The 22,626-nt window shown below is 42.3% G+C and overlaps 1 protein-coding gene across 1 annotated transcript in view; it reads left to right on the forward strand.

The window, feature by feature from the left end:
• Positions 1-1,009: 1,009 nt before the first annotated feature.
• SRGAP1 (SLIT-ROBO Rho GTPase activating protein 1) overlaps positions 1,010-22,626 on the forward strand; it is a 120,820-nt gene continuing 99,203 nt past the window's right edge. The window contains exon 1 of the mRNA XM_081928005.1: positions 1,010-1,797. Coding sequence (XP_081784131.1) covers positions 1,731-1,797 — 67 coding nt within the window. The 5' untranslated portion in view covers positions 1,010-1,730. The remainder of the gene's footprint in view (positions 1,798-22,626) is intronic.

Consider the following 22,626-nt stretch of genomic DNA (forward strand, 5'->3'; position numbering starts at 1 on the left):
TAAAAAATACTCCTCTCCCCTGCAAAAAAAGAACAATTATTGACCTGATGTTCAGTCACTGCCAGAGCCAGCCTGAATAAAAATGTTATGAAAGGCTTGGTTGATTTTGCTTCATACTGAGCAACAATAGGAAAATGCCAGCTGCTTTATGTTGGTCCGTGCTGCTTAAAATACACACTTTTGAGATCCACAGGCAAGAAGGGCCTCGCCTCCTATTCAGATTTCAGTCTACCGAGACTCTGTGTGTGTGTGTGTGTGTGTGTGTGTGTGTGCGCGCGTCCCCTCCACAAAGATGGGTGTGGTCACTTCGCATCGAGACTGTGGTCACATCAGAAGGGAAGCTGCCCGCATCTCAGGTTATACAGAGGGAGCGAAGCTGGGCGGGTGCGATTAACCCTTGAGCCCCGCTATCGCCTCCTAGCAGTTTCAACGAAACGTCTTGGTGGCAAGCGATGCAAGCAGCAACCAGCAGCCTGAGGAACTGGGGCTTCCAAGCCAATACTGTAGAACAGAAACAATGCTCCGGCGGTGGCGCGACAAGGTTGCAAAAGCGTGATCCCCAAACTAAGCAGCCTTCCCCCCTCCCACTTCCAGCCAGACAGCGGCGGGTTTAACTTTCCACGCCAGGATCAAGGGCTCTTGCAACACCTTATCTCTGCCTCGCACCCCTTTTCCCTAGCAAAGCCCCGCTCACCATATGCTCCTGGGGCGAGAAACCGGGAGGAGGAGAACCCCCAACCCCGCCCCGCCGCTTCCCCTTTTGCAGCTGCTAGCAATAACCCTCCCTTCTCCTTCCTAGCGGCATCTCGCCCGGCAAAGCGGGCGCTTTAGGCGCGAGCCTGGGCAGGGTCCGCTCCTCGCTCACCCCGGGAGGCATCCGGGCAGCCTGGCCCGCTAAGCCCCGCCCTCCGCCCTCCTGTCATTGGGCAGCGGCCCAGGCGGCGCGGCCCCCATTGGCCGCGAGGGGTGTCGGCTCGGCGCAGGGGAGGGGCGGCAGAAGGAGAACCCGCGAGGCGCTTGGAAGCTCCCGGGCTGGCGGCTTAGTCTCTTGCCTGCGCGCGGCGGCTTCGGGTGGGCTGCGCGCCTTCGCCTGCATTCCCAGGCCGGCAGCTGCCGATAAGAGGAGGCGGAGAGGGCGGCTGAGGCGGCGAAGGCGTGGTAGCGGCGGCGGCGGCGGCGGCGGCGCGAGGGGCTTGGCTCCGGAGAGAGCGGGAAGGCGGAGAAGCCATTGGGGGGGAGAGAGAACTTTTGTTTCGGAGCTCTGAGGCGCCCCCTGCCCGAGTCCCGCCTGCTTGGCTCTCGCCGCGCTCGCAGCCGCAGGCGAAATTTCTGTCCCGCAGGCGAAATTTCGCCGCCTCGGTCCCGCGATGCTGCGGGCGGCCGTCCCGGCTCTGGCGCGGACTGAGTGAAAGGCAGGAAGAGAAGAGCGAGGGATTTGCCGAGCCTCGAGGGGAAGGGCTGGTCCCGGCCGCTTCGACGCCCAGCCTTTGGTTGCTGCTGCCGCGCCCCGGAGATGGTGCCTGCTCCGGGATTAGCCTAAAAGTCCCCTCTTCCTCTCTCTCGCCTTTCCAGTTACGATCGCCGGCAGATCTAGCTTGGGACGCGCCGCGAAGTCCTTCCCACCTCGAGGAAGATCTCTGCTGTAAGCGAAGCAATTACAAATTGTGCCGCGCGAAACTCTGCCAAGTGTTTCCCTAGCCTCTCTCTGAAAGAAGAACCGGGCGGATAATATGTCAACCCCGAGCAGATTCAAGAAGGACAAGGAGATCGTGGCCGAATATGAAAGTCAAGTGAAAGGTAAGAAGTCCGAGGTGGCCGTCGGGGTGGGACAGGGAAGCCGCCGCCTCCTCGTTTCTGACGCTCCTCTTGGTTTTTACCCTCCCTTAACTCCAGTGCAAGGAGGAGAGCGCACATCTTTCCAATCCCAGTAATTACCCCCCCCCCAAAAAAACTGGCATCCTCAGATTATAATCCTCAGGTTATAATCCTGGCTAAATCCGACCCCCCCGCGCGCCCCAATCGAAAGGGGTTTGAAAGGGTGGGGGAAAGTCCACCTTTGTACTTGCTCAGGCCACTCGCTGATTTGAGAGTGTGATAAATTGGTCGGCGAGTGTGTGTCATGGGGGATAAGCTTAAACCATTTTAGGTGATAAGTGCCCCAGCTTCCAGCTGAAGACTCATCACAGAGTCATCTGGTTAATAGAGTCACAGTATCCAGTGTGGAAAGGGAAATGGGCTTGCATAGCAAGAGGGGAGCTGGGAGACCCGTTCCTTGAATAGCCTTCTCCAGCCCCTCTCTTTCCCAGCCACAGTTAAACTGGAAGTGAGGACTCTCTTCTTGTTTTTCTTTTTTAAAATACTGCTTGATTGCACAGTTTTAACAGCGTAGATTGCAATTGCTACACTTAATTTACTTCCAGGATGCCCTTTGATTTGGCAAAGGGAGGGTTGTAACTGATTGACAGCTCCCGTGTATCTGGAATGGCTGGCTTAGACCATGCACCTTCTATTTAATCAGTTACAAATGTTCGGTAGCCTTTTAAAAAGCAGTCTTTTAACAGTAGAAACAAAGCTACAACATCCTGCCTGCCTGTATTGTACATCAGTTCTGTTTCTCTGTGATTGCTTTTTTATTTTAATGTCACAGCGGAAGACTGTGTTTATACAATCATACATAATATTTTAAGAGTTTCACTTTCCTGTTCTGTAGCTTCATTATATCTGCAGCTTCTGTTTTCTAGCACTTGGCAGCTTTTGAATAAAATGTCTCTTGGAAACAAACAATATATTCCTTCTAGAAATATGCTAGTTCACGTTCCTTTTATGTGCTGATTTAAGTTCTTCGCTTCATTGGTCGAAAACTAATGTGGGCTATATTGGAGGATACAGATTAATTTGCTCCGGCGTGTGTACATAATAAAAGCTTATATTGCAATTTTGAGTTTGTCCATAGTAATGAAATACCCTTTGCATATGCAAATCCAACATGTGATGTCATCAGGAACTCCGTTTCACATAGTGTCCTGTTGGCTTTGGTAGAACTCTGTTCAACCAGGGTTTCCCAAAAGGGTCTCCAGCTCTTTTTGGACTACAATTCCCATCATCCCTGACCACAGGTCCTGCTAGCTAGGGATGATGGGAGTTGTAGTCCAAAAACAGCTGGAGACCCAAGTTTCGGAAACCTTGATCTCAACACTAAGGGTTCCCAGACAAGCAACTGGGTACCTATGGCTATAGTTCCACCCTACTAGCTTTTTAATGTAGAGCAGCAGCCAGAAAAAGACCAGGCATGCATTGTCTGCTGTACAGTCACACGTGGCTTTGAAATGTATGACTGCCCTTCCAATTCTTTGCCAGAACTGTCTCAGAATCTTATGTGACTGTGTTCAGCTTGAAGGATGAGTGCCTAGCTGGTGCCTCCAGAGTATGGGGGTATGAAAACCCCACTTTCTTCAGATATGCAATTGCTGCACAGATTACCGAATCAGATTTCGAAGGAAAGCCTTCTTAAACAAAAAGTTTCAATACGTGGCTAAATATTGCAATGCTAGGAGCCTATCTAGTTTCAGCTGGTAATTGAATCGAGGCCACTTCCACACTATGTATTTAAAACACTATTATATTGCTTCAAGAGTCGTGCCTTTCTCCCAAAGAACTCTGGTACAGTGGTACCTCGGGTTACATACGCTTCAGGTTACAGACTCCGCTAACCCAGAAATAGTGTTTCAGGTTAAGAACTTTGCTTCAGGATGAGAACAGAAATCGTTCTCCGGCGGTGTGGCAGCAGCAGGAGGCCCCATTAGCTAAAGTGGTGCTTCAGGTTAAGAACAGCTTCAAGTTAAGTATGGACCTCCGGAACGAATTAAGTACTTAACCCGAGGTACCACTGTACTGTAGTTTGTTAAGGATGCTCAGAGTTGTTAGGATACCTTGCTACCCCTTGCAGAGTGGTTTAACCATCAATCTCTTTTCCTAGGGAACTAGGAAACTGCCTGGGAGTTCTTGTACAAGCCAAGTGCACCTCTGGGACATAACTATACTCTCAGCAGTATACCATCTGAGGAATTCAGTTGCTCGGCAGGGATATATGGGAACACAGATACAAAGTAGCAGTACTAAAATAGAAATAATTTAAATGGTTGTGTGTATTGTGTTGAAAACAAACTTTAGTGGGGAAAGTATATGTTATTTAGATGAAACAAACTTATGTACAGTTTAATGGGTTTTGTTTTTGCATTTGCTAAACATGGGAAAGAAGAAAACGCTACAGAGGTACTAAATTCTCCGACAACTAATAACACCGAGCTATCTATACCACCAAATGATTTTTGGCTTGTGGATTCTGTGAGCATACTAGATTGAACAGATAATTGAGCAATTTTTTTTAAAGAAAATATTCTGTTATGAGCAATACCAGACTTGATGTTGACTTGGCACATCAAGTCCTACAAAACTTGGGTCCCAAGTACTTGATAGAGCACCTCTCCTAAGATAGAGCTCCTAAGATCTGCAGGGGAGCCCTATCTGTGCTCCTATCAATGGCCATGATTTCTTTATGATGATGAGAAACTGGGCCTTCTCTGTTGTGGAACTCTCATTGTGGAACTCCTTTCCATTGAAGGCATAATTGTGTTATCACTTCCAGGCTTGTGAAGTCAGAAGATGATATTTCTTCCCCTGCAGGCTTATGGGGAGAGTTTGACCCAAGGGCTGTTGGTCTGTGGTTGACAGTTTTGTATTAGAATGGTTTTAATATGTTACGAATTTTATTGGAAATATTGTGTGTTGCCTTGGGCCAAGGGGTGGTCTAGGAATGTATGCATATATTTAATACATTAATATACCAAATAATAATAAAATAACCATACAAGGAAGAGGATTTGGGCTGTCATGTTTTTAGATAACTGGCTATATCGTTGAATTCAGCAATAAGAAACATGGTAAATAAATTTGGCCAATTAAGTGGTTGCTGGGGCTGTTCTTTGCAGTACACTTTTAATAAACAACAACAGTCTCAAATGTGTAGTTTATCCCAGTGGAAATAATTATCCTATTTTTCCTCAGTTATTTTCCTTACAAAACACATGAAGAATAAGCTTCACTCACATGGCTGTGGCATGTCAACATGGCAGTCTAGTTTACTTTTTCTTATATCTAGCCACAAGAAAATAGACGTGCTACTCACTCTAGTGCACATAGACTGTTTTCGTCACAAAATGAAGTGTTCAGTTTGCAGAAATAGCCTTTGTTAATAAAGGACTATGATGTCAAATGCCATATCTGGCAAGTGAGATGTGTACAGGAATATGTTTCTGTGCCTTCAACTAAGGCAGGTGGAAATGTGTATCGTAATCCATGGTTGCACTTGCCCCTGTTGGACCAGTTAGATATGTAGGGGTGTGCTTTGGGGGTGGATGCCCACATCCTGGAGCTGTTGATTGTCTTTGGCTAGATGTGCATGACTGTAGCTGGGTCTAAGCCAAAGTATACAAGGCTGCCGTTGTATGCAGAATTAGATATGGCATGCTGAACTCTGCATCCAAATGGGCGATGAGACTGGTAGTTTACCAAGTTCATTTTGCCCCTCTGCTTCAACTCAGTCATCTGTGTTTTTCCATGTCCTGGTAAAACTTGGAAGAATACTTCAAGAAGAACAGCATGGAACCATTGTTAACATGTAACAATTTAATGATACTGTATTTAACCTTAATAATATATAAACAGAGTTCAAAGTCAGTCATTGTGTATGAGATCAACTAGTATTAGAATATGTAAAAGATTATCTGTGTTCCACAGTGTTCTACAGGGGCTGCTAGAGCTTGACTTTGTTCAAGTCTTGTATTTTGACTTATTGAAGAAACACCAAAATAATTAGCATGACACGTTGAGAGAATGTGCCTTGCATTCCATTAAAACTAGTTGGATAATTTAGTGAGATGCTTCAGTTGGAGGACTGAGTACAAGGAAATGCCATAGGTCACTGGTGTTTTATTAGTATTTTAAAAAAATCTTAGGCTTTAACTGCAGATTGAGGCCTAGCCTAACCTATGGAGTACAAACTTTTATCTATTAATCTTTACAGGAACCCAGCAATTATACAACTGAAGGCCAATTTATGCATTACAGCTGCCATTTGAAAGACGTTTCAGATTACTCCATGTGGCAGCTGTTGGCATATAACAAGCTCTATTTATTCAGTAATTCGAGGTGCTGATTTGGCAGTCTTCTCCAGGTCACTGCAAACTTCCTGAAAAAGAAAGGTTTGTAATGAATATTGTTAAGTCTACATGGTGAAATGCTGTATTTCACATTTGGTAACTGCTGTTCAAGGCAGTATCGGTGTGGGTGACCATATAATGTACAAAACATCCCAAGATTATAATACTGCCTCTGCATAGCAGTTTCCTGTTCTTCCTGAAGAAACAGGAATTATCTGGAAGAAACAGGAGCAGTGTAGTTTAGAAATACTTTTCTGACCATGCAGTCTGTACTTGCCATTGTAACCCATCCGGTATCCATTCCAGTCACAGTTCAGATGGTACAGGAGGCAGTGTCGACTCAACACAACATGGACCGGGAGGGATGGAACATTATCATTATTGTTGTTGTTTAGTCGTGTCCTACTCTTCGTGACCCCATGGACCAGAGCATGCCAGGCACTTCCACTGCCTCCCGCAGTTTGGTCAAACTCATGTTGATAGCTTCGAGAATACTGTCCAACCGTCTCGTTCTCTGTCGTCCCCTTCTCCTTGTGCCCTCAATCTTTCCTAACATCAGGGTCTTTTCCAGGGAGTCTTCTCTTCTCATGAGGTGGCCAAAGTATTGGGGCCTCAGCTTCAGGATCTGTCCTTCCAGTGAGCACTCAGGGCTGATTTCCTTCAGAATGGATAGATTTGATCTTCTTGCAGTCCATGGGACTCTCAAGAGTCTCCTCCAGCACCATAATTCAAAAGCATCAATTCTTTGGCAATCAGCCTTCTTTATGGTCCAGCTCTCACTTCCATACATCACAACTGGGAAAACCATAGCTTTAACTATACAGTCCTTTGTTGGCAAGGTGATGTCTCTGCTTTTTAAGATGCTGTCTAGGTTTGTCATTGCTTTTCTCCCAACAAGCAGGCATCTTTTAATTTCGTGACCGCTGTCACCATCTGCAGTGATCATGGAGCCTAAGAAAGAATGCATATTATCATATGCACCATTAAATGAATTTGTTTAAATAGCTGGAGTTTGTCTAACAACAATGGCCAGGTTCTTAGGTCAGAGGTGTGCGGTGCAGATGTTTCTTTTTCTGGATTTTCTCCAGATAAGTTGCTTTTAATTGTGTCATCATTGCCAGGCCACGTCATGATATAGTGTCATGAAACAAGAGAGATAGTGATTTGCCCATTTTGTCACCCGATGAATTGCTGGCCATTGATTTGAACGGACTTGAGCTTCTCACATACAAACCTAATATTCTAGTCATTGCACCATGATAGTTCTCTCAAACACAAAACACCTACTTCTAATTGATAAAATCCAAAAGCTGCATTGCAGAATTCTGAAAATTATGGAAGTGACATTAAAGTATATTGCTTTTTCTGATCTTGGAACATTTAGTATTTGCCTAAGCCTCAGTGTAATAATTAATATTTACTTGAATCTTCCATGCCCTACTTTTTAAAAGATTTTGTATTAGCAGCAGCTGTTTAGGAAAGAAGTTTTAGCATAAGAAAGTATACAAAATCCATGCTATGTAACTGTCTTCTTCCAAGAATCTCAAAGTAGATGAAAATTTGTTTAAACTAGAAGAGAGCTATAATTTTTTCAGGGAATAAAATAAAATTGTGGTACAGTTAAATTTGGCCAAATGTAGCATGTGTGAGAAGGCAGAAAAAAATCCACTTAAGTTTGCAATGGACAGTTTCACATGCAGCCTTGAGAAAACCTGCAAATTTTCTCTATTCAATGAGGTGCAGGAGTTTGTTTCTGCTTGTCCCTCTGAATTGTATTAAGTAATGTGCCCATTCATTTAGGCTCCAGAAGAGGTTTGTGTGCTGCATTTCAAAATAGCACACTGGCCTTGTTCTTCTGTGATGCTAAACCATGGTTTGACCCTACATGCATGACTAAGAAGAAGCCCAACCAAAGCCTTGGGTCTGCATACTCCTCCTTACAACCCCCATGTGGCCAGCAGAAGGACGTCACCAGTTCTTAGCTTCCATGGTTGTGGTGCTATATGATTTGGAAACCATGGTTTAAACCAAACTAGTTAGTAAAGCAAAGCAAGCCATGTAACCCATCGTTCTGAGTCAGTTTTAAACAATGATCTGTGGTTCATAGGACACACCAAGCCAGAATTTGTGGAAAGTGAAATTAAATGTGAGCAAAGTCCTCCTGGCTGTGCAGCAGAAGACTCAGAGGTGGGAATGGGAATGAGAGCCTGAATTTTTGCTTAGGGGTCCGTTCTGCTCATACATGTTACACTATACAGTGGTACCTTGGTTCCTGAACTTAATCCGTTCTGGGAGTCTGTTCAACTCCCAAAACCGTTTAAAAACCAAGGCACGGCTTGAGATTGGCTGCAGAAGCTCCCTGCACTCAAGCGGAAGCCGCGCCAGATGTTCGGCTTCCGAAAAACGTTTGCAAACCGGAACACGTACTTCCGGGTTTGTGGCCTTTGGGAGCTGATTTGTTTGACAACTAAGCCGTTCGAAAACCAAGGTACCACTGTACAAATATTTCGTGTTGTGTGTAGCCACAGCCACTGGTCAGATATCAAACACAGAAGCTATCTTTCCCTATTCTTACTTTTGATTGTTTAAAAGGCAGTGCTGATATTTCACACTTGCTTTATATTATACTTCTTAAGCTTGCTTCTCAGAAGTAAACGCATATTGTAGGGAGAACATTTGCTAACACTTATTGCAGAAGTGTGAAAGGGAGAGCTGTGAATTCCTTTATGGCTGTGTTTGGGTGAGAGACACAGCTGCTGTCTCAGACGTCCAGAGTCTCTGGCTTTTTTGCAGCAATAAAATTGTGCTTTATGTTTCCAGATAAATTTGTCCCAAGATATTTAGGATCTCTAGGTGACAGTTTTGGTTTGGCACAAAATTGTAACCAAGAATAACCAACTTGATTCTGTGGGTAGTATTGTGGCAAGAAATACGAATGAGGACAAATCTTTCCTTAATTATTTGTAAGATGAAAATGAATGGCATCTTCACAAATGATTAAGCAAAACTTACATTTTCCCCCTTTTTTTGGAAGGGAAGGTAATTATTTTAACTTCTGGAGCACCGCAAAATAAAATTAGCATTTGGCTATCATGCTAGCATTTTGCCACATAAACCACAGTAGACCCATTTGAATCACGCATTACATGACCAATCTACATTGTCCCTGAGTCTCCTAGTTGTTATTCATGCCATAGTGAAAGAGAGTGGGAAAATGTTATTATATTCACACTTCGTGGATATAATGGTTGAGAAATACTGGGGAAGCACTGGATATGCTGTGCAGCTCTGGAAAAACCTGGGTGATGCTGCTATCACACAGCCATACCAATCCATCATGTTTCGCTATAAGCAGTTGAACTGCCATCTACATGTAGAATGTGGCCAGTTTGGTGTATAAAAAGAGCGCTTGGTTCCAGTTCAGATATTACTGGGTGAACAAGTCACAGTGCGCCAAGGCTCACATGTTCAACCTTCCGCTCTCTTCCACTTTCAGAAGCAACAGGTCCCCTGCAACATCCAGACTTGGGAAACTTTGTAAATTACCATTTGAGAACAAGCCAGTATCTGAATCAATGATTCCATATCCTGAACTGTTCTTGGACTGCACTTAAAGTGCAGTTTCCTAACTTTAAAACAGAAAGTGGATGCTTCCATCCTGGCTGTGCAAGAGAAGATGGGAAGTTTGAGCACCCAAGTCTTGCCATAGTTTATTCAGAAGGTAGGAAGTCCTGTTTCCCCATTAAATCTGAATTGGGCCTCTTATTTCCTCACTGTAGCTGACACACATCACACTTTAAAGACGTATTAATGAGAATTTTGGAACTAAGTTACGATGCATGCTATTCCTGTTTCTAGCTGGCGGGATCCTTTGCTTTTGCCCACAAACATTGCTAACTGCAATTGCATGCACTTTATATTGTGGGTGGATAGAGAAGAAGCGGTGCTACTGAGCGCAGTGATTAAAAGAGAATTTAAAGATGCCCTCTATAAAATTGTTGCAGGGAAGGCAGAAGTAGTAGTTTACAAGAAGAGTGCTGTAATTGAACTCTTTATGATGTGGCAGTTCTTGTAAACCACGTTTGGAATTACTACAAACACCGTCGGATTTGCCAGAAGATGATTTCCATGAAGTAATAATTGTAACTCTTTACATTTGGCCACAGTGGGGAAATAACGGGAGTACAGTAGATCCATGAATATTGTGTCTCCGAGCTCTTAAGCAGATGCAGTCTTTCTTCTAAAGCACTGCATATAATATCTATTAGCAGAGAGCATTGAGTTGGGAGTCTTGCTACTTTGACAGCATGTATATATGCTTCCAAATCACTGTTCACCAAAGATAATGCCATATATATGGGCTGTGGCTTAATACATATTTATTACATTCTCTCTCTCATACCTGGATCCTAAATACAATGTTTTAGAAGTTTATCTATTGGCTTCACTATAAATTACTCTTGTAATTTAATAATGCAGGTTCTATATTGTAAGCATTGCACAAACCAATAGAGTAAGCCCTGCCTATGTGCCTACTATGTAAACATTTCCAAATAGGTTTCTCTTGGAACTTGTGTTTCATACACCTGTTTCAGCATTCTTTGCTCCCATGTCGAGCGACGCAAGTTCATGAACAGCCCCGCCCCTGTTGTTGTGCATTCCTTCCTTGACATCTGTGAGTATCCCTGAGTATGGATATTGCAGGCTCCTTCCTTGGTATTTGGACGTACAACGCAAGCATATGTGCCAGGGACACCTTCATGTATATGGTTAAGCATGCAAAGGCCTTCATGGAATCTGCAACCCTTCTTAAAAACACATTGTTAGAAAGGATAGAACAGGCTTTACCAACTGGGTGCCCTCAAAAGGCTTCTTTTGGACTGTGACTCCTGCCAGCCTCAGCCCAGTGCATTGTGGGAAGTCGTGTCTAGATACATATACCAGAGCATTAGAAATACTGTATGATTATAATGGCAGCTTGTTTGGGGAAGAGTTATAGGAACATCAGGCTCCACAGGAGATGCGCAGCTAGCTGAACTATAGCAGCATTCGAGTGTTTCAGAATGTAGATAATGGGCACTCTAGAGCCTATACTAAAATTGTCTTGCGTTTTCGCATTTTTCCTCTGTTTCCTTCTTAATTTGAGATTTGACACACTTTCAAAAGACTGCTGTCACACACTTGTGGTTTAACAGATCAAGAAAGCTTATATTTTTATGCTATGTGAGCAAGAGCATTAGAGATGATAAAGAAATGATACATTTCGAACCCAGAGTGTCTCCCAGTGGAGCAGCGCGCACACACACATATAAATATATATTTCTTGTGTGGCATTAGCTTAGAATTTCTGCCTAGCAGAAACTGGCTGAGCCAGTACATGCTGACGTTTCATCATGAATGATTATTAGCCTGAAAGCCTGTGAATTAACAAGCTTAAATTCCCTTTCACTTACCAATGTCTTTATTATATATGAAGTTCCTGCAGCTCATCAAGAAATGTGTTTACATACTCTTTCAAGCTGATCACATTTGTATTTATGTATTGCATAGCTTACAGAAAGCTACCACAGTTCAAACACCATTTTTTTTTAGCACAGCTGTTCTGCTAATTAAAGAGCTGGTTATCTAGCACAGCATGTGTGTAGCTGAGTGTCCTGACTTCAGCTACCCAGTGTAGGGTAGCTTCTGCCCTGTACAAAGGGGGAGCTTGCTCTCCGAGACCTTTTGCCCTTGCAATTGATTTTAATAATGTTAATGGGTCATTGTAGCCACAGTGGGTCAGAAGGTTAAAGTCAGTGAAACATTTGGTAAACGAGAATTCTCTAAATCTTTAATTCCCTTATGGACTGTGAAGCAGAATGCTAATAAGATAGTTCCAGAACGGCTTGGGGGAGATTAGTGACGGGACATGGAATATATAGGCTAAAGGCTGCCAACTAGAATCTTGCTTAGGTCGGTAATAGATCAGAGGCTCGCTGTATCACAGGATTTCACACTTGTATTTTACAGGTTTATGGTTTTGCATTGGCTTTCATAGTCGTCTCTTTCTGCGCTCCAGTATCCCAGGCAAGTTTTTATCATTCACAGTGCCCATATGTACATTGCTATGGTACAATAATGATCAATCCCTCCAGCTGGATGAGTAGAGGGTTATGCATTCATGTATATACTTGCAAAGCAAGTATATTGAGAACAGAAGGCTTATGAACCAAGTGGATAATGGGCTTCTCTTTGTAGATACAAAGATGGGACAACAAAGACTGGTTTACGGTTAGAAATGGATTGATCAGCTATTGTCACTTCTGCATATTTTCTTAAGTCTGTTCTGTCCTATTCCTATGATTAAGAAAAATAGTTAAAATAAGCTGTTCTGGGAGGCATGTTTAAATGCTAATCTCAAAACACACTTATTTTTATACGTTATTTGAATATAGGTGTCATGAACTACCGACTATTGCTCCATGTGGGAAAGTTATCAGGAAAGAACATTTGGATCATGACCTGACTGTTTCTGGGCAGGCAGGAAAACACAAGTACTTTCTTTTTTCAACTGAGCCTTGCTCAAGCTCCAGTGAAGGGTGGGGAACCTCTGCTGCATGGGTCAAGCTGGGTCTACCATGTCTCCCCATTTGTCCCACCAGGCTATTTTCTCTAAATCACGCACAGCTGCCCCACACTTGATACCATATGTGATGTCAGGTATGGGGTAGGTACCAATGTGGCTACAAAGGAAAGCTCCTGATTGTTCATATGCTACTAAGGCATGCTTCTGCTGCCCATCAGCTGATGGGTGCTGAAAGTGCATCTTCCTTCTATAGACCTGTGGTTTCCATTGCTCCTTCTAATCAGAATTGCTTTTCGGTTCCGAGCTGTCTCATGGCTCTTGACTCACCTAGGCTACTGCCCACGGCTCATGCCTGGCAGTTAAGAGAACTGTGAATAGCTGGTGGTTAACAAGTCCTGGTTCTTACATTAAATTAATCAGAACAGCCCTTCAATTACCTTGCCAAAAAGCCACCCATGAATTAAGTGGGATTTACAGCTCTCACTCGCAGCGATTGGGCAATTATTCCAGAGGCTTGAGGCAATTGCAATTGAGGCCTGGCCCCTAAAAGCAGACTTATTTAAACTCGTGTAACAAAGATATACAGAGCATGTCCTCATCAAATTATCGTAATGTGTCGGGAGAGATTGTATCTAAGGAATGTTGTATGCAGGCTATGGATTGCTTTAAAAGGGTAAAAACATTGCACCTTGAATCGGGCCCAGAAGTTCACATCACAGTCAACTAGTGCAGCTGCTACACAGGTGACAGAATAAATAATCTCCTTCCAGTATGTGAGATTTAGCATTCTGTACCACCCGGAGATTGTAAGTCATCTTCAAGGGGAGCCTCATGTCAAGAATACAGTATTGCTGTATTCGGTCCTTGATGTTACAGTAGCATGGATAAGATCAGTGTGTCAAGATCTCTGTTGGTCACACAAATGCAAGTGGTAAAAGGTGCCCCAAAACCATAGCCACTCTGATCTGAGCAGGATTCAGGAGCCATCCCCAAGTTCCACACTATATATAGTCAGATGGGGCGATCACTACCACCTCATTTCAAACACTAGACAATAATATTTTCTTTCTGAGCATTGGAATTGCCTATCAGCGTTGCCTCCATCTTAATGATCCCATTTCAGTTTAACTTCATCCTCTGATCTAAATTTGTCATTTGCTCCTGAATGCTTATTTAATGAAAAGCACAGAAGCAAGTTTCATCCGGACTCTGATGACATTTCACTCAATGCTTCAGATTATCTTACTCAGTGGCTTCATAGAGATGCTAAACAACATCTTGCTGAATCTTGCAGAATATTGCATAATCTGTTCCCATAGACCTGTTTTCACAATATTTAAACAGCATTTACTATCATGAGGAGGCAAAGGCCCTGCTCAGTCCTACAGTCTGTTCTCTGTTGCCATTTTGCACCCATAAGAGATTGTGGGTTACGTCTCAGTTCTGCTGCTATTGCAGCATACAGGTATGAACATTCTCCTTCCATATGTGTGTGTAAACAAGTTTCTAGTCTGTAGGCTTGCTACTATGTTCTTCACAAGATCACAGCTGTCAAACTGTTCTCAGCCACCTGTGATCTCTGCTCTTGAGCCACAACTCATCAGGTAGGATTGAGCACAGTCTATCCCTGCGAGATGAGTGCCGCAACCCCAGAGTTGGTCACGACTGGACCTAATGGTCAGGGGTCCCTTTACCTTTATCCCTTCTAAACACCCGTTAACCATTCTCACACTCTTAACTTTGTTAATCCTTTCTTCTCTCTTCAGTTTGCCTAGTGATTTCTTTGCTGCATATAAACAGCCCCTCCCGTGTCTCTATATTCTTCCACCCCCACACCCCTTCAGCACACCTGGACTTCATTCCAAACAGCTGGCGTGGGCAAGAAGCCAAACTGCTTTGCTGTCATCCTCAGCTACATCATACTTGCACTATATATATATATATGCCTGAAAGTTTACAGATGTTTCCTCATGAAGTGGCGTAAGCAGTCTTCCAGTGGAAGGAGGTGACACCACTGAGAACATCAGGGCCAAGACCTTGAAGATAAAGAAGGCATTCCCCATGACCAAACAGGCTGATCTCTGTTGGCAAGATGCTGGAAGATATCTGCACCCTCTCTGACTACAACATCCAGATGGAATCTGCCTTGTGCCTGCTTCTTCGTTTAAGAGGAGACATTTAAATTTGCTGCTTGCCACCCCAGTAAACTTCATTGCCTTAATTCCATACATGCACCTATGTAGAGTATAATTCCTTACATAATTTTTTGGGTTTTTGTGCTTATCCTCTTGACAAGGGGAATCAATTGCAAATTTCAGTTGCATCTTTCATGTGATTCTACACAAGTTATATAAGGCACAGAATATGCGTTGCCCTTTCTAACCCAGCCCTCCTGACCTCAGAAGGAGGCTGAAGAAGACCTTTTGTGGAGGTCCAGGGACCTTGAGGCCACAAAGGCTTCCCAGTGTTCACTCTCTGCCTCACAACCCTCTGCTTACCTACCACCAATGCCATCTGGTTGGGTTTCCCACACCAGGCCGTTTGCCTCAAGAAGCCGTTTGCCTCAAGATCCAGCTTTGCTTTTCCTGCTTTCTTTCCTTCTCAAGAAACATGGTGGTACCTAACCACACCAACCAGTGCTGTTCTTTCCCCCCTAGCCATGGAAATCTCATTGAGCCTCCTGTAGTAAAACACCACAAAGCAATTGTGCGATTTCCATATTGGCTGAAGCATGGTGTTCCCTTGAAATGTGTCATGTTACATTTTGTGACTTTTAATGAAATACTAAATAGAGCAAAAGATTTCTGTGACGGGCCTAGCCATACGAGTTTTTAAACTGAACTGCAGTAAGGGAGATGAAACGTGGGAAAACCATTTTGCTTATCTGCACATAACTGTACGTATAAAATGGAAACCTACGAACCAACCAAAAAAGGCTTACATCTTGACATTTTAATCTTTTAAAACCTATGTAACATCAAGAGACCTACTTTTGCATTTACTGGAAGGTTTTTCACTGCTTCAAGAACAGCGCTATAAAATGGTTACAGATAAAAGCTTAAACTGCATGGAGCATAGTGGTCGGTTACATAAACAAACACATGGCCATTCCTTTCCAGCTGCTGTCGGCAAATGTTAACAACATTCTGTCAGCTGCGTTGACTGTCTTTATTGCATAATCGGAATGCTTATGGCTCCATTAACACATGAAATGTCAATATGGCCAGAACAAAAATGTGCAACAATGAATGTGGTGCAGAAAAGTTTTATGAAACGAAAAGGACAAATAAGGAAATTTAAAAATGTGTCATGCTCATTAAATGGAAATATATCAGTGATTTCATATAGCTAATCAGTGCATTATATGACTGCAGATATTGTCAAAACAGTCCATGGTGGTGTATATTTGGGGAAGGGCTGAAGCTCAGTGGTGGAAGAACTGCTATGCAGGCAGAATATCCCTCATTCAATTCTCAGCATTTCTCAGTAGGACTGAAAAACAAACAAACTCCTATCTGAAACCCTTGAGAGCTGCTACCAGCCAGTGTAGACAGTATTGGGTTAGATCAGGGTTTCCCAGACGTTCGTCTCTAGCTGTTTTTGGACTACAACTCCCATCATTCCTAGCAGGGTTGCCAACTTGAATAAAATATTGTGGGGGCCCAGGTAAGCCCCACCCTGCATAATGGACCTGGACATGATAGAGTGCACACACATCATTTGAATGGGAATGCCCACAAACTTTGTGGGGCCCAGCCCCCTCAAATATTTTATTGTGGGAGCCTTGGCCTCAACATCCTCTAGGAGTTGGCTCCTATGAATTCTAGCTAGCAGGACCAGTAGTCAGGGTTGATAAGAACTGTAGTCCAAAAATAGCTGGAGATCCATGTTTGGGAAACCCCGAACCAATGGTCTGATTCTCTGTACATAAGATTTGGAATCTGTTCTGTTTACACATATTTGATACTCAGTCTTAACCCCTTGAACTGGGCTATCCGTCTTTGATGCCATAATTCCTTGGGTATTGTTGATATAGTGCCGTAATTTGGAAATATGGTGCTAAGAGACAGGTTAGCTTCCACAGTGCTAGAAATGTTTCATTTTGGCAAGGAAGTCAGCAATCAGCTCTGTTTTTCACTATGATAAAATGTATTTAGCTTATAGATTACTGTGTCAACTAAACAACAGAAGTTTAGTTAGCCTTTTCTTGATTCAGGTGCCTCAGGAAAGTCTTGATCATGTCCTGCAAAATGTTTGCATTTTGTCTAAAGGTTGGGAATTGTGGTTTTCACTTCCCCAAGAGCCAGCAACCCATTGATACATTTTTCTCCACTGTAGAATTTTCATAAATAACCAGTTAATGAATTATATAATTGATTTCATTTTCATTAAACGACCCTTTCCATTCAGTTTTCTGGATGTTAATGCCACTGGTTTTAATGTCATTTACCTGAGATGGGTAAAAAATATACTGTAATCTTTAATTCCTTTTTTTAGGTGCAGGGGATGTAACTTTTCCATCACTGTATTTCTCTTGTTTGGGCACTATAGCCAAAGGTTTAGTACAGATTGACAGCCTTGAAGAGTACATTACTTCATTTCCTTCTGCTTCTTTAATATTCAAAAAAGTAGAAGACATATTTGGCTTACAGAAAGAGTTAAGGCACTTAGAATTGCAAATTCACTCATGCACTAAAAAGTATGGAAATTGTAAGATACCCAAGCTTAACTTTCATTTTATGTTAGCAGCAGGCATATTCTTAAATTGCTCTATTTTCTCACTTACAACATAGTCTCCATGCTCCCAAACTTCCTGGGTCTTTCAGCGCCAATGTATTTCCACCTTGAAAGCTCAGAACGCTATTGAGAAAGTGGCCATCCTCTGTTTTGGATTAGCAATGATATTGGGATAGAGTCAAGATTAGTAGCTCCATGGAGAAATGGTTCCCAAAATTTCCCCCCACTTGTCTAAGGGTCTTCACAGACCACCTAATGATTTTTCTGCCTGTTGTAGCAATTGTAATGTGCTGTGCTATGACTTTTAAGTATATTTTTATTGCGTCTATTATTTATTATCTTTTATTATTGAATTGTAGTTCGCATTCCATGCCATTTAAGAAATAAGGATGCAATAAAAATGCAATTAAGTGGTAATATGGAATATTTAATGCAGACATGCCACGAACCACCTGAATAAAGCTCACAGACCACTGCTGGTTCATGGACCACAGTTTGGGAGCTCCTGCTTTAGAGGGCATCAGGTTTAGGGTTAAAAGAGCATAGGTGTGTCATCATGAGATGATGCACGTCAGCAAGTGAAAGGAGGTGAGTAAGCCCCTTTATGACTAAACATGCATGGGATCAGCTTTTGCAGTAGCTTGGTTCTGATTTATTTTAAAATGAATATTTTAGAAGCCCAGACAAGTACAGTGGTACCTCAGGTTACATATGCTTCAGGTTACAGACTTCGCTAACCCAGAATTAGTACCTCAGGTTAAGAACTTTGCTTCAGGATGAGAACAGAAATCGTGCTCCAGCGGCAGCAGGAGGCCCTATTAGCTAAAGTGGTGCTTCAGGTTAAGAACAGTTTCAGGTTAAGAACGGACCTCCAGAACGAATTAAGTACTTAACCTGAGGTACCACTGTACAGGAAGTCTGCACATTTGAGGTCCTAAACTTGAATACACTGGTACCTTGGTTCTCGCACTTAATTCATTCCGGAAGTCCGTTCGACTCCCAAAAAAGTTCAAAAACCAAGGTGCAACTTCCGATTGGCTGCAGGAGCTTCCTGCACTCAAGCGGAAGCTGCGTCGTACATTTGGCTTCCAAAAAACGTTTGCAAACCGGAACACTTACTTCTGGGTTTGTGGCTTTCGGGAGCCAATTTGTTCGACAACTAAGTCATTCAAGAACCAAGATACCACTGTAGTAACTTTGCTAGATTTTATTATGGTGAAACATGCACAAGAATCTGTAACTTAAAATAAGGTTTTTTTCCATGAGATTGGTTGTCTAAACTAAATGTATACAGTGGTACCTTGGGTTAAGTACTTAATTCATTCCGGAGGTCCATTCTTAACCTGAAACTGTTCTTAACCTTAAGCACCACTTTATAGCTAATGGGGCCTGCTGCTGCCGCCGTGCCGCCGGAGCATGATTTTTGTTCTTACCCTGAAGCAATGTTCTTAACCCGAGGTACTATTTCTGGATTAGCAGAGTCTGTAACCTGAAGCGAATGTAACCTGAAGTGTATGTAACCTGAGGTACCACTGTAATGCCAGCAGACATAGGCTAAATTCACACAGCAGTTTATTCTGTTTTCCTGAGGTTTCCCTAGCCATTAATCTTTGCATTATATCTGAGCTTTCACATATCATAAAAACCCCTTCCAGAAATACAGTGGAATATCATGCACATTTAAGAGTCATTTTCATTTAAGAGTAATTTCAACAGATTTTTTTCTGGAAGCAAATAACACAGAAATGAACACTAAACTTGAACTATATTCATGTGTGTGTGTGTGTGTGTGTGTGTGTGTGTGTGTATATATATATATATATATATATATATATATATATATATATATATGCAGGTTTTGGTGTCCTCGGGTGTCTTCCCGTGTAAAAGTTGGGGTGTCTAGGCGACGTTTCGACGAGGTCTCACTCGTCATCTTCAGGCTGGTGCTTTCGGCTTCTTGTTACTGGAACAGAGCAGGATCTCACTGTTTGAGTTCCTATAAATACTGTTGAGGGGGTGTGTATATATATAGTGATATATATATCACTATATATATATATATATATATATATATATATATATATATATAGTGATAGATAGATATATAATATAATTATTTTTTTGCAGTATTGAAATATAAAGGCTGGGTATGAATCTTTTACTTGAATAAATAAACATTTAATATGACATTTAACTGTTTAAAGTATAACCCTCCATCCTAAGGCTGTCACTCTAAAAGAGTAACTAAAGATACCGACTTTGCAAAGTTTGGGAACTAGCCGTAGGCTAGTTTGTTCACAATCAAATCTATAATGAAATGCTCTGCATAAAAATTATACAATTTTCTGTAATCTGGTAGCATAAATAAAAGCTAAATTGAAACTTTTGTATATTCTGTTAAGACTTGCACATGTGAGACAGGCAAACAGGATGGAACCAGAGATTGTACAAATCTGTCTGGAGATGAAAGTTAGTAAAGACTAACATCTGCCATGCTGTTACAATGATGTCTGCTGTTGCTTAAATTCAGGGTCAGGCTTGATGAGCCCCTCTCTCTTTCATGTCCTGAATATATCTGTTTTCTTTACATTTTCAAAGGGCCTGAAAGTCTCAGCAGGAAAGAATGTGGTGGCATTGAATTCAAATTTATTATAGAAGCTGCAAGAATATATTCTGGAGTCACAGATGGTCACAGCAATTGTCCCCCCACCCAGCTTGCTACCAAAACTGCCATTCAAGTAAAACAAAACCTATGACAGGAAAGGATATTTATTTGACCTAAAATTGGAACATGTCTATTTGTGCCGTCTAGCCAACATTGTTAAAGACTTTGTGCCTGGGAAAAATGGCTTTTTGACAAATGCATGCATATTTCTAAATGCAGAGTTCCTCCTGAGGTGAATAATACTTTCTGACTAAGTGTGCAGTGGCTGTGTGGCCGTCTTTCTCATTCAGAGCAGAGATGACTGTTATACTAAGATATGTCTGGCTAAGATATGTTTCTTTCATAGCTTAAAACAGAATGTATATCTGTTTTTGAAAACTCATCAAAGGAAAACTTTTCATGAGAGATACGTTTACAGTTGTTCGGGTTCTTCGTCATGCACGTCTTGTTATTTGAATGATTATTTCAAATAGTGACTAAACTTGCATCATTATGTATTTTTTTATTGGCATTTAATGAAGCCTTACATGATATTGTGTGGGCTCAGGAGAGTTAGTACATTAACAGCACCAAAATTAACAGCAGAAAACCAAAGTACAGTCATACCTCATGTTGCATCTGCTTCAGGTTGAGTTTTTTCGGGTTGCGGACTGCCGAAACCTGGAAGTGCCGGAATGGGTTACTTCTGGGTTTTGGCAGTCGCGCATGCACAGAAGTGCTAAATTGCGCTTTGCACATGTGCAGAAGCGCCAGATTGCAACCCGTGTGTGCTCAGATGCGGGTTGCGAACGTGCATCCTGCATGGATCACGTTCGCAACCCAAACGTCCACTGTATTTTAAAACAGCTGTACCCCAAAATGGCTACATGCAAGTCAGTAAAGAATCTGGGATATATGCTGGTGTGGACCCCGTGAAGGCTGATTTGCACATGCGTTGGTTTTGGCTGGATATGAAAGCTGATTGAACCGAAAACCATTCTTTTTTAAGTGATATGAGAGAATATGAAAGTTCTGTTAGTGGCCTTTGACCTGTGATGACTCATTCACACGTGCAATTCATGTGATGTACATGCATATGTGAACTGGTTTTATGAATGGCAAAGGCATCCAGAGTAGCTAACCATCACAACAGAGAGAGGCTGTGATAGAAACAATTCCTTCAGTACTAATCCTTATTACAGGTTTCCAAGTTCAAGATGGACATCTTGCAAAGTCAATCTGCCAGATATTTGCAAGTACTGTAAGTGGTTTGGGCAGTAGCCAGTGTGCTGTTTCTGCAGCGTTTTGATAATTTTCTTTCACTGTTTACTTAAGTAAAGCTTCCAGTGAATATGGGGTTGTTGTTTTTTTGGTGCTAACTGGATACCAAGTGAGGTAGAGGGTCATTTTCTTTCAACAAATGCATTTTTATTTTTCTCTGCACTTACACAAAAGCTCTTCTGACGGTAGCCATAAACAAAACAGTGCCAAATTATTGTTTTAGTTTATCTGCACAGGAGGCTTCATCTGTGGCTTTTGGGAAGTAAGCATGCTGCAGTACAAGGTGGAAGGTCTTTAATGGCTACAGAATTTTTGTTCAGGCCTTCTCTTTCCAGGAGAAGGAAGACGTATTTTCCCACAGAGATTGAACCTTATTTTCACTGTGTTTGTAAATTTCCCTTCCTGTTTCTCAGCTCATTGATGACCACCTGTCACTATTTCTTTCTAAATGCTACTGTGTCTTAGATTTGGATCCTTCTTCTGCATACCATTGACTACTCTGTTTTAATGGTGTTTTTTTCTGGATATGGCTTGACGGGAAGGGGGGATTCAGAAGACACAAAGGCACCCCAAAACTGGTGCCTAAGCTCTATGAAAAGAGGTATTCAGCAACGTGAGGCTATATTGTGTCTTGCATCCTCTGCACAGCTGCTTTGCAATGATAAGGAGGCAGTGATGTATTCATGCTGACCTTGTATCCAAAGAAGCCCTGTTCTGGAACTACTGAAAATAAGGAATAATTTCCTGTGACATGCTACTAATGTGGGCGTTTAAAGGGGAATAGAATGAAAACCCGGTGCATGACACATACTGTGTCTAACTACACAGGATTTCCTGTGCTGGAAGGGAAGCTTTGTGGAAGTCACATTTTTCTTTTCCTCCTCTTAATTCATTCAGAAAAGCAGAGGTCAGCAGCATGAATGGATGTGGCTACTGTTGCTACTAAAAGCTTAATTCATCAATTGCTAATAGATGCAATGTGACACCAGCAGGATTGCAAGAGAGTATTGTTATATACCGGTGTGTGTGTGTGTGTGTGTGTTTATATAATAGAGCTGCTGCAATTTGCATTATTACTGCTTTTCTAAAAGAACCAAACCCAAAACTTTTTGTAAAGGAATACTCTCTGTTGGGCTGAGGACTGTAAATATATTCTGTAGATGAATAGAGGTAGATAACTT

This window comes from Podarcis melisellensis (genome assembly GCF_964234715.1).
Source record: "Podarcis melisellensis genome assembly, chromosome: 10".
NCBI classification, from domain to species: domain Eukaryota; kingdom Metazoa; phylum Chordata; class Lepidosauria; order Squamata; family Lacertidae; genus Podarcis; species Podarcis melisellensis.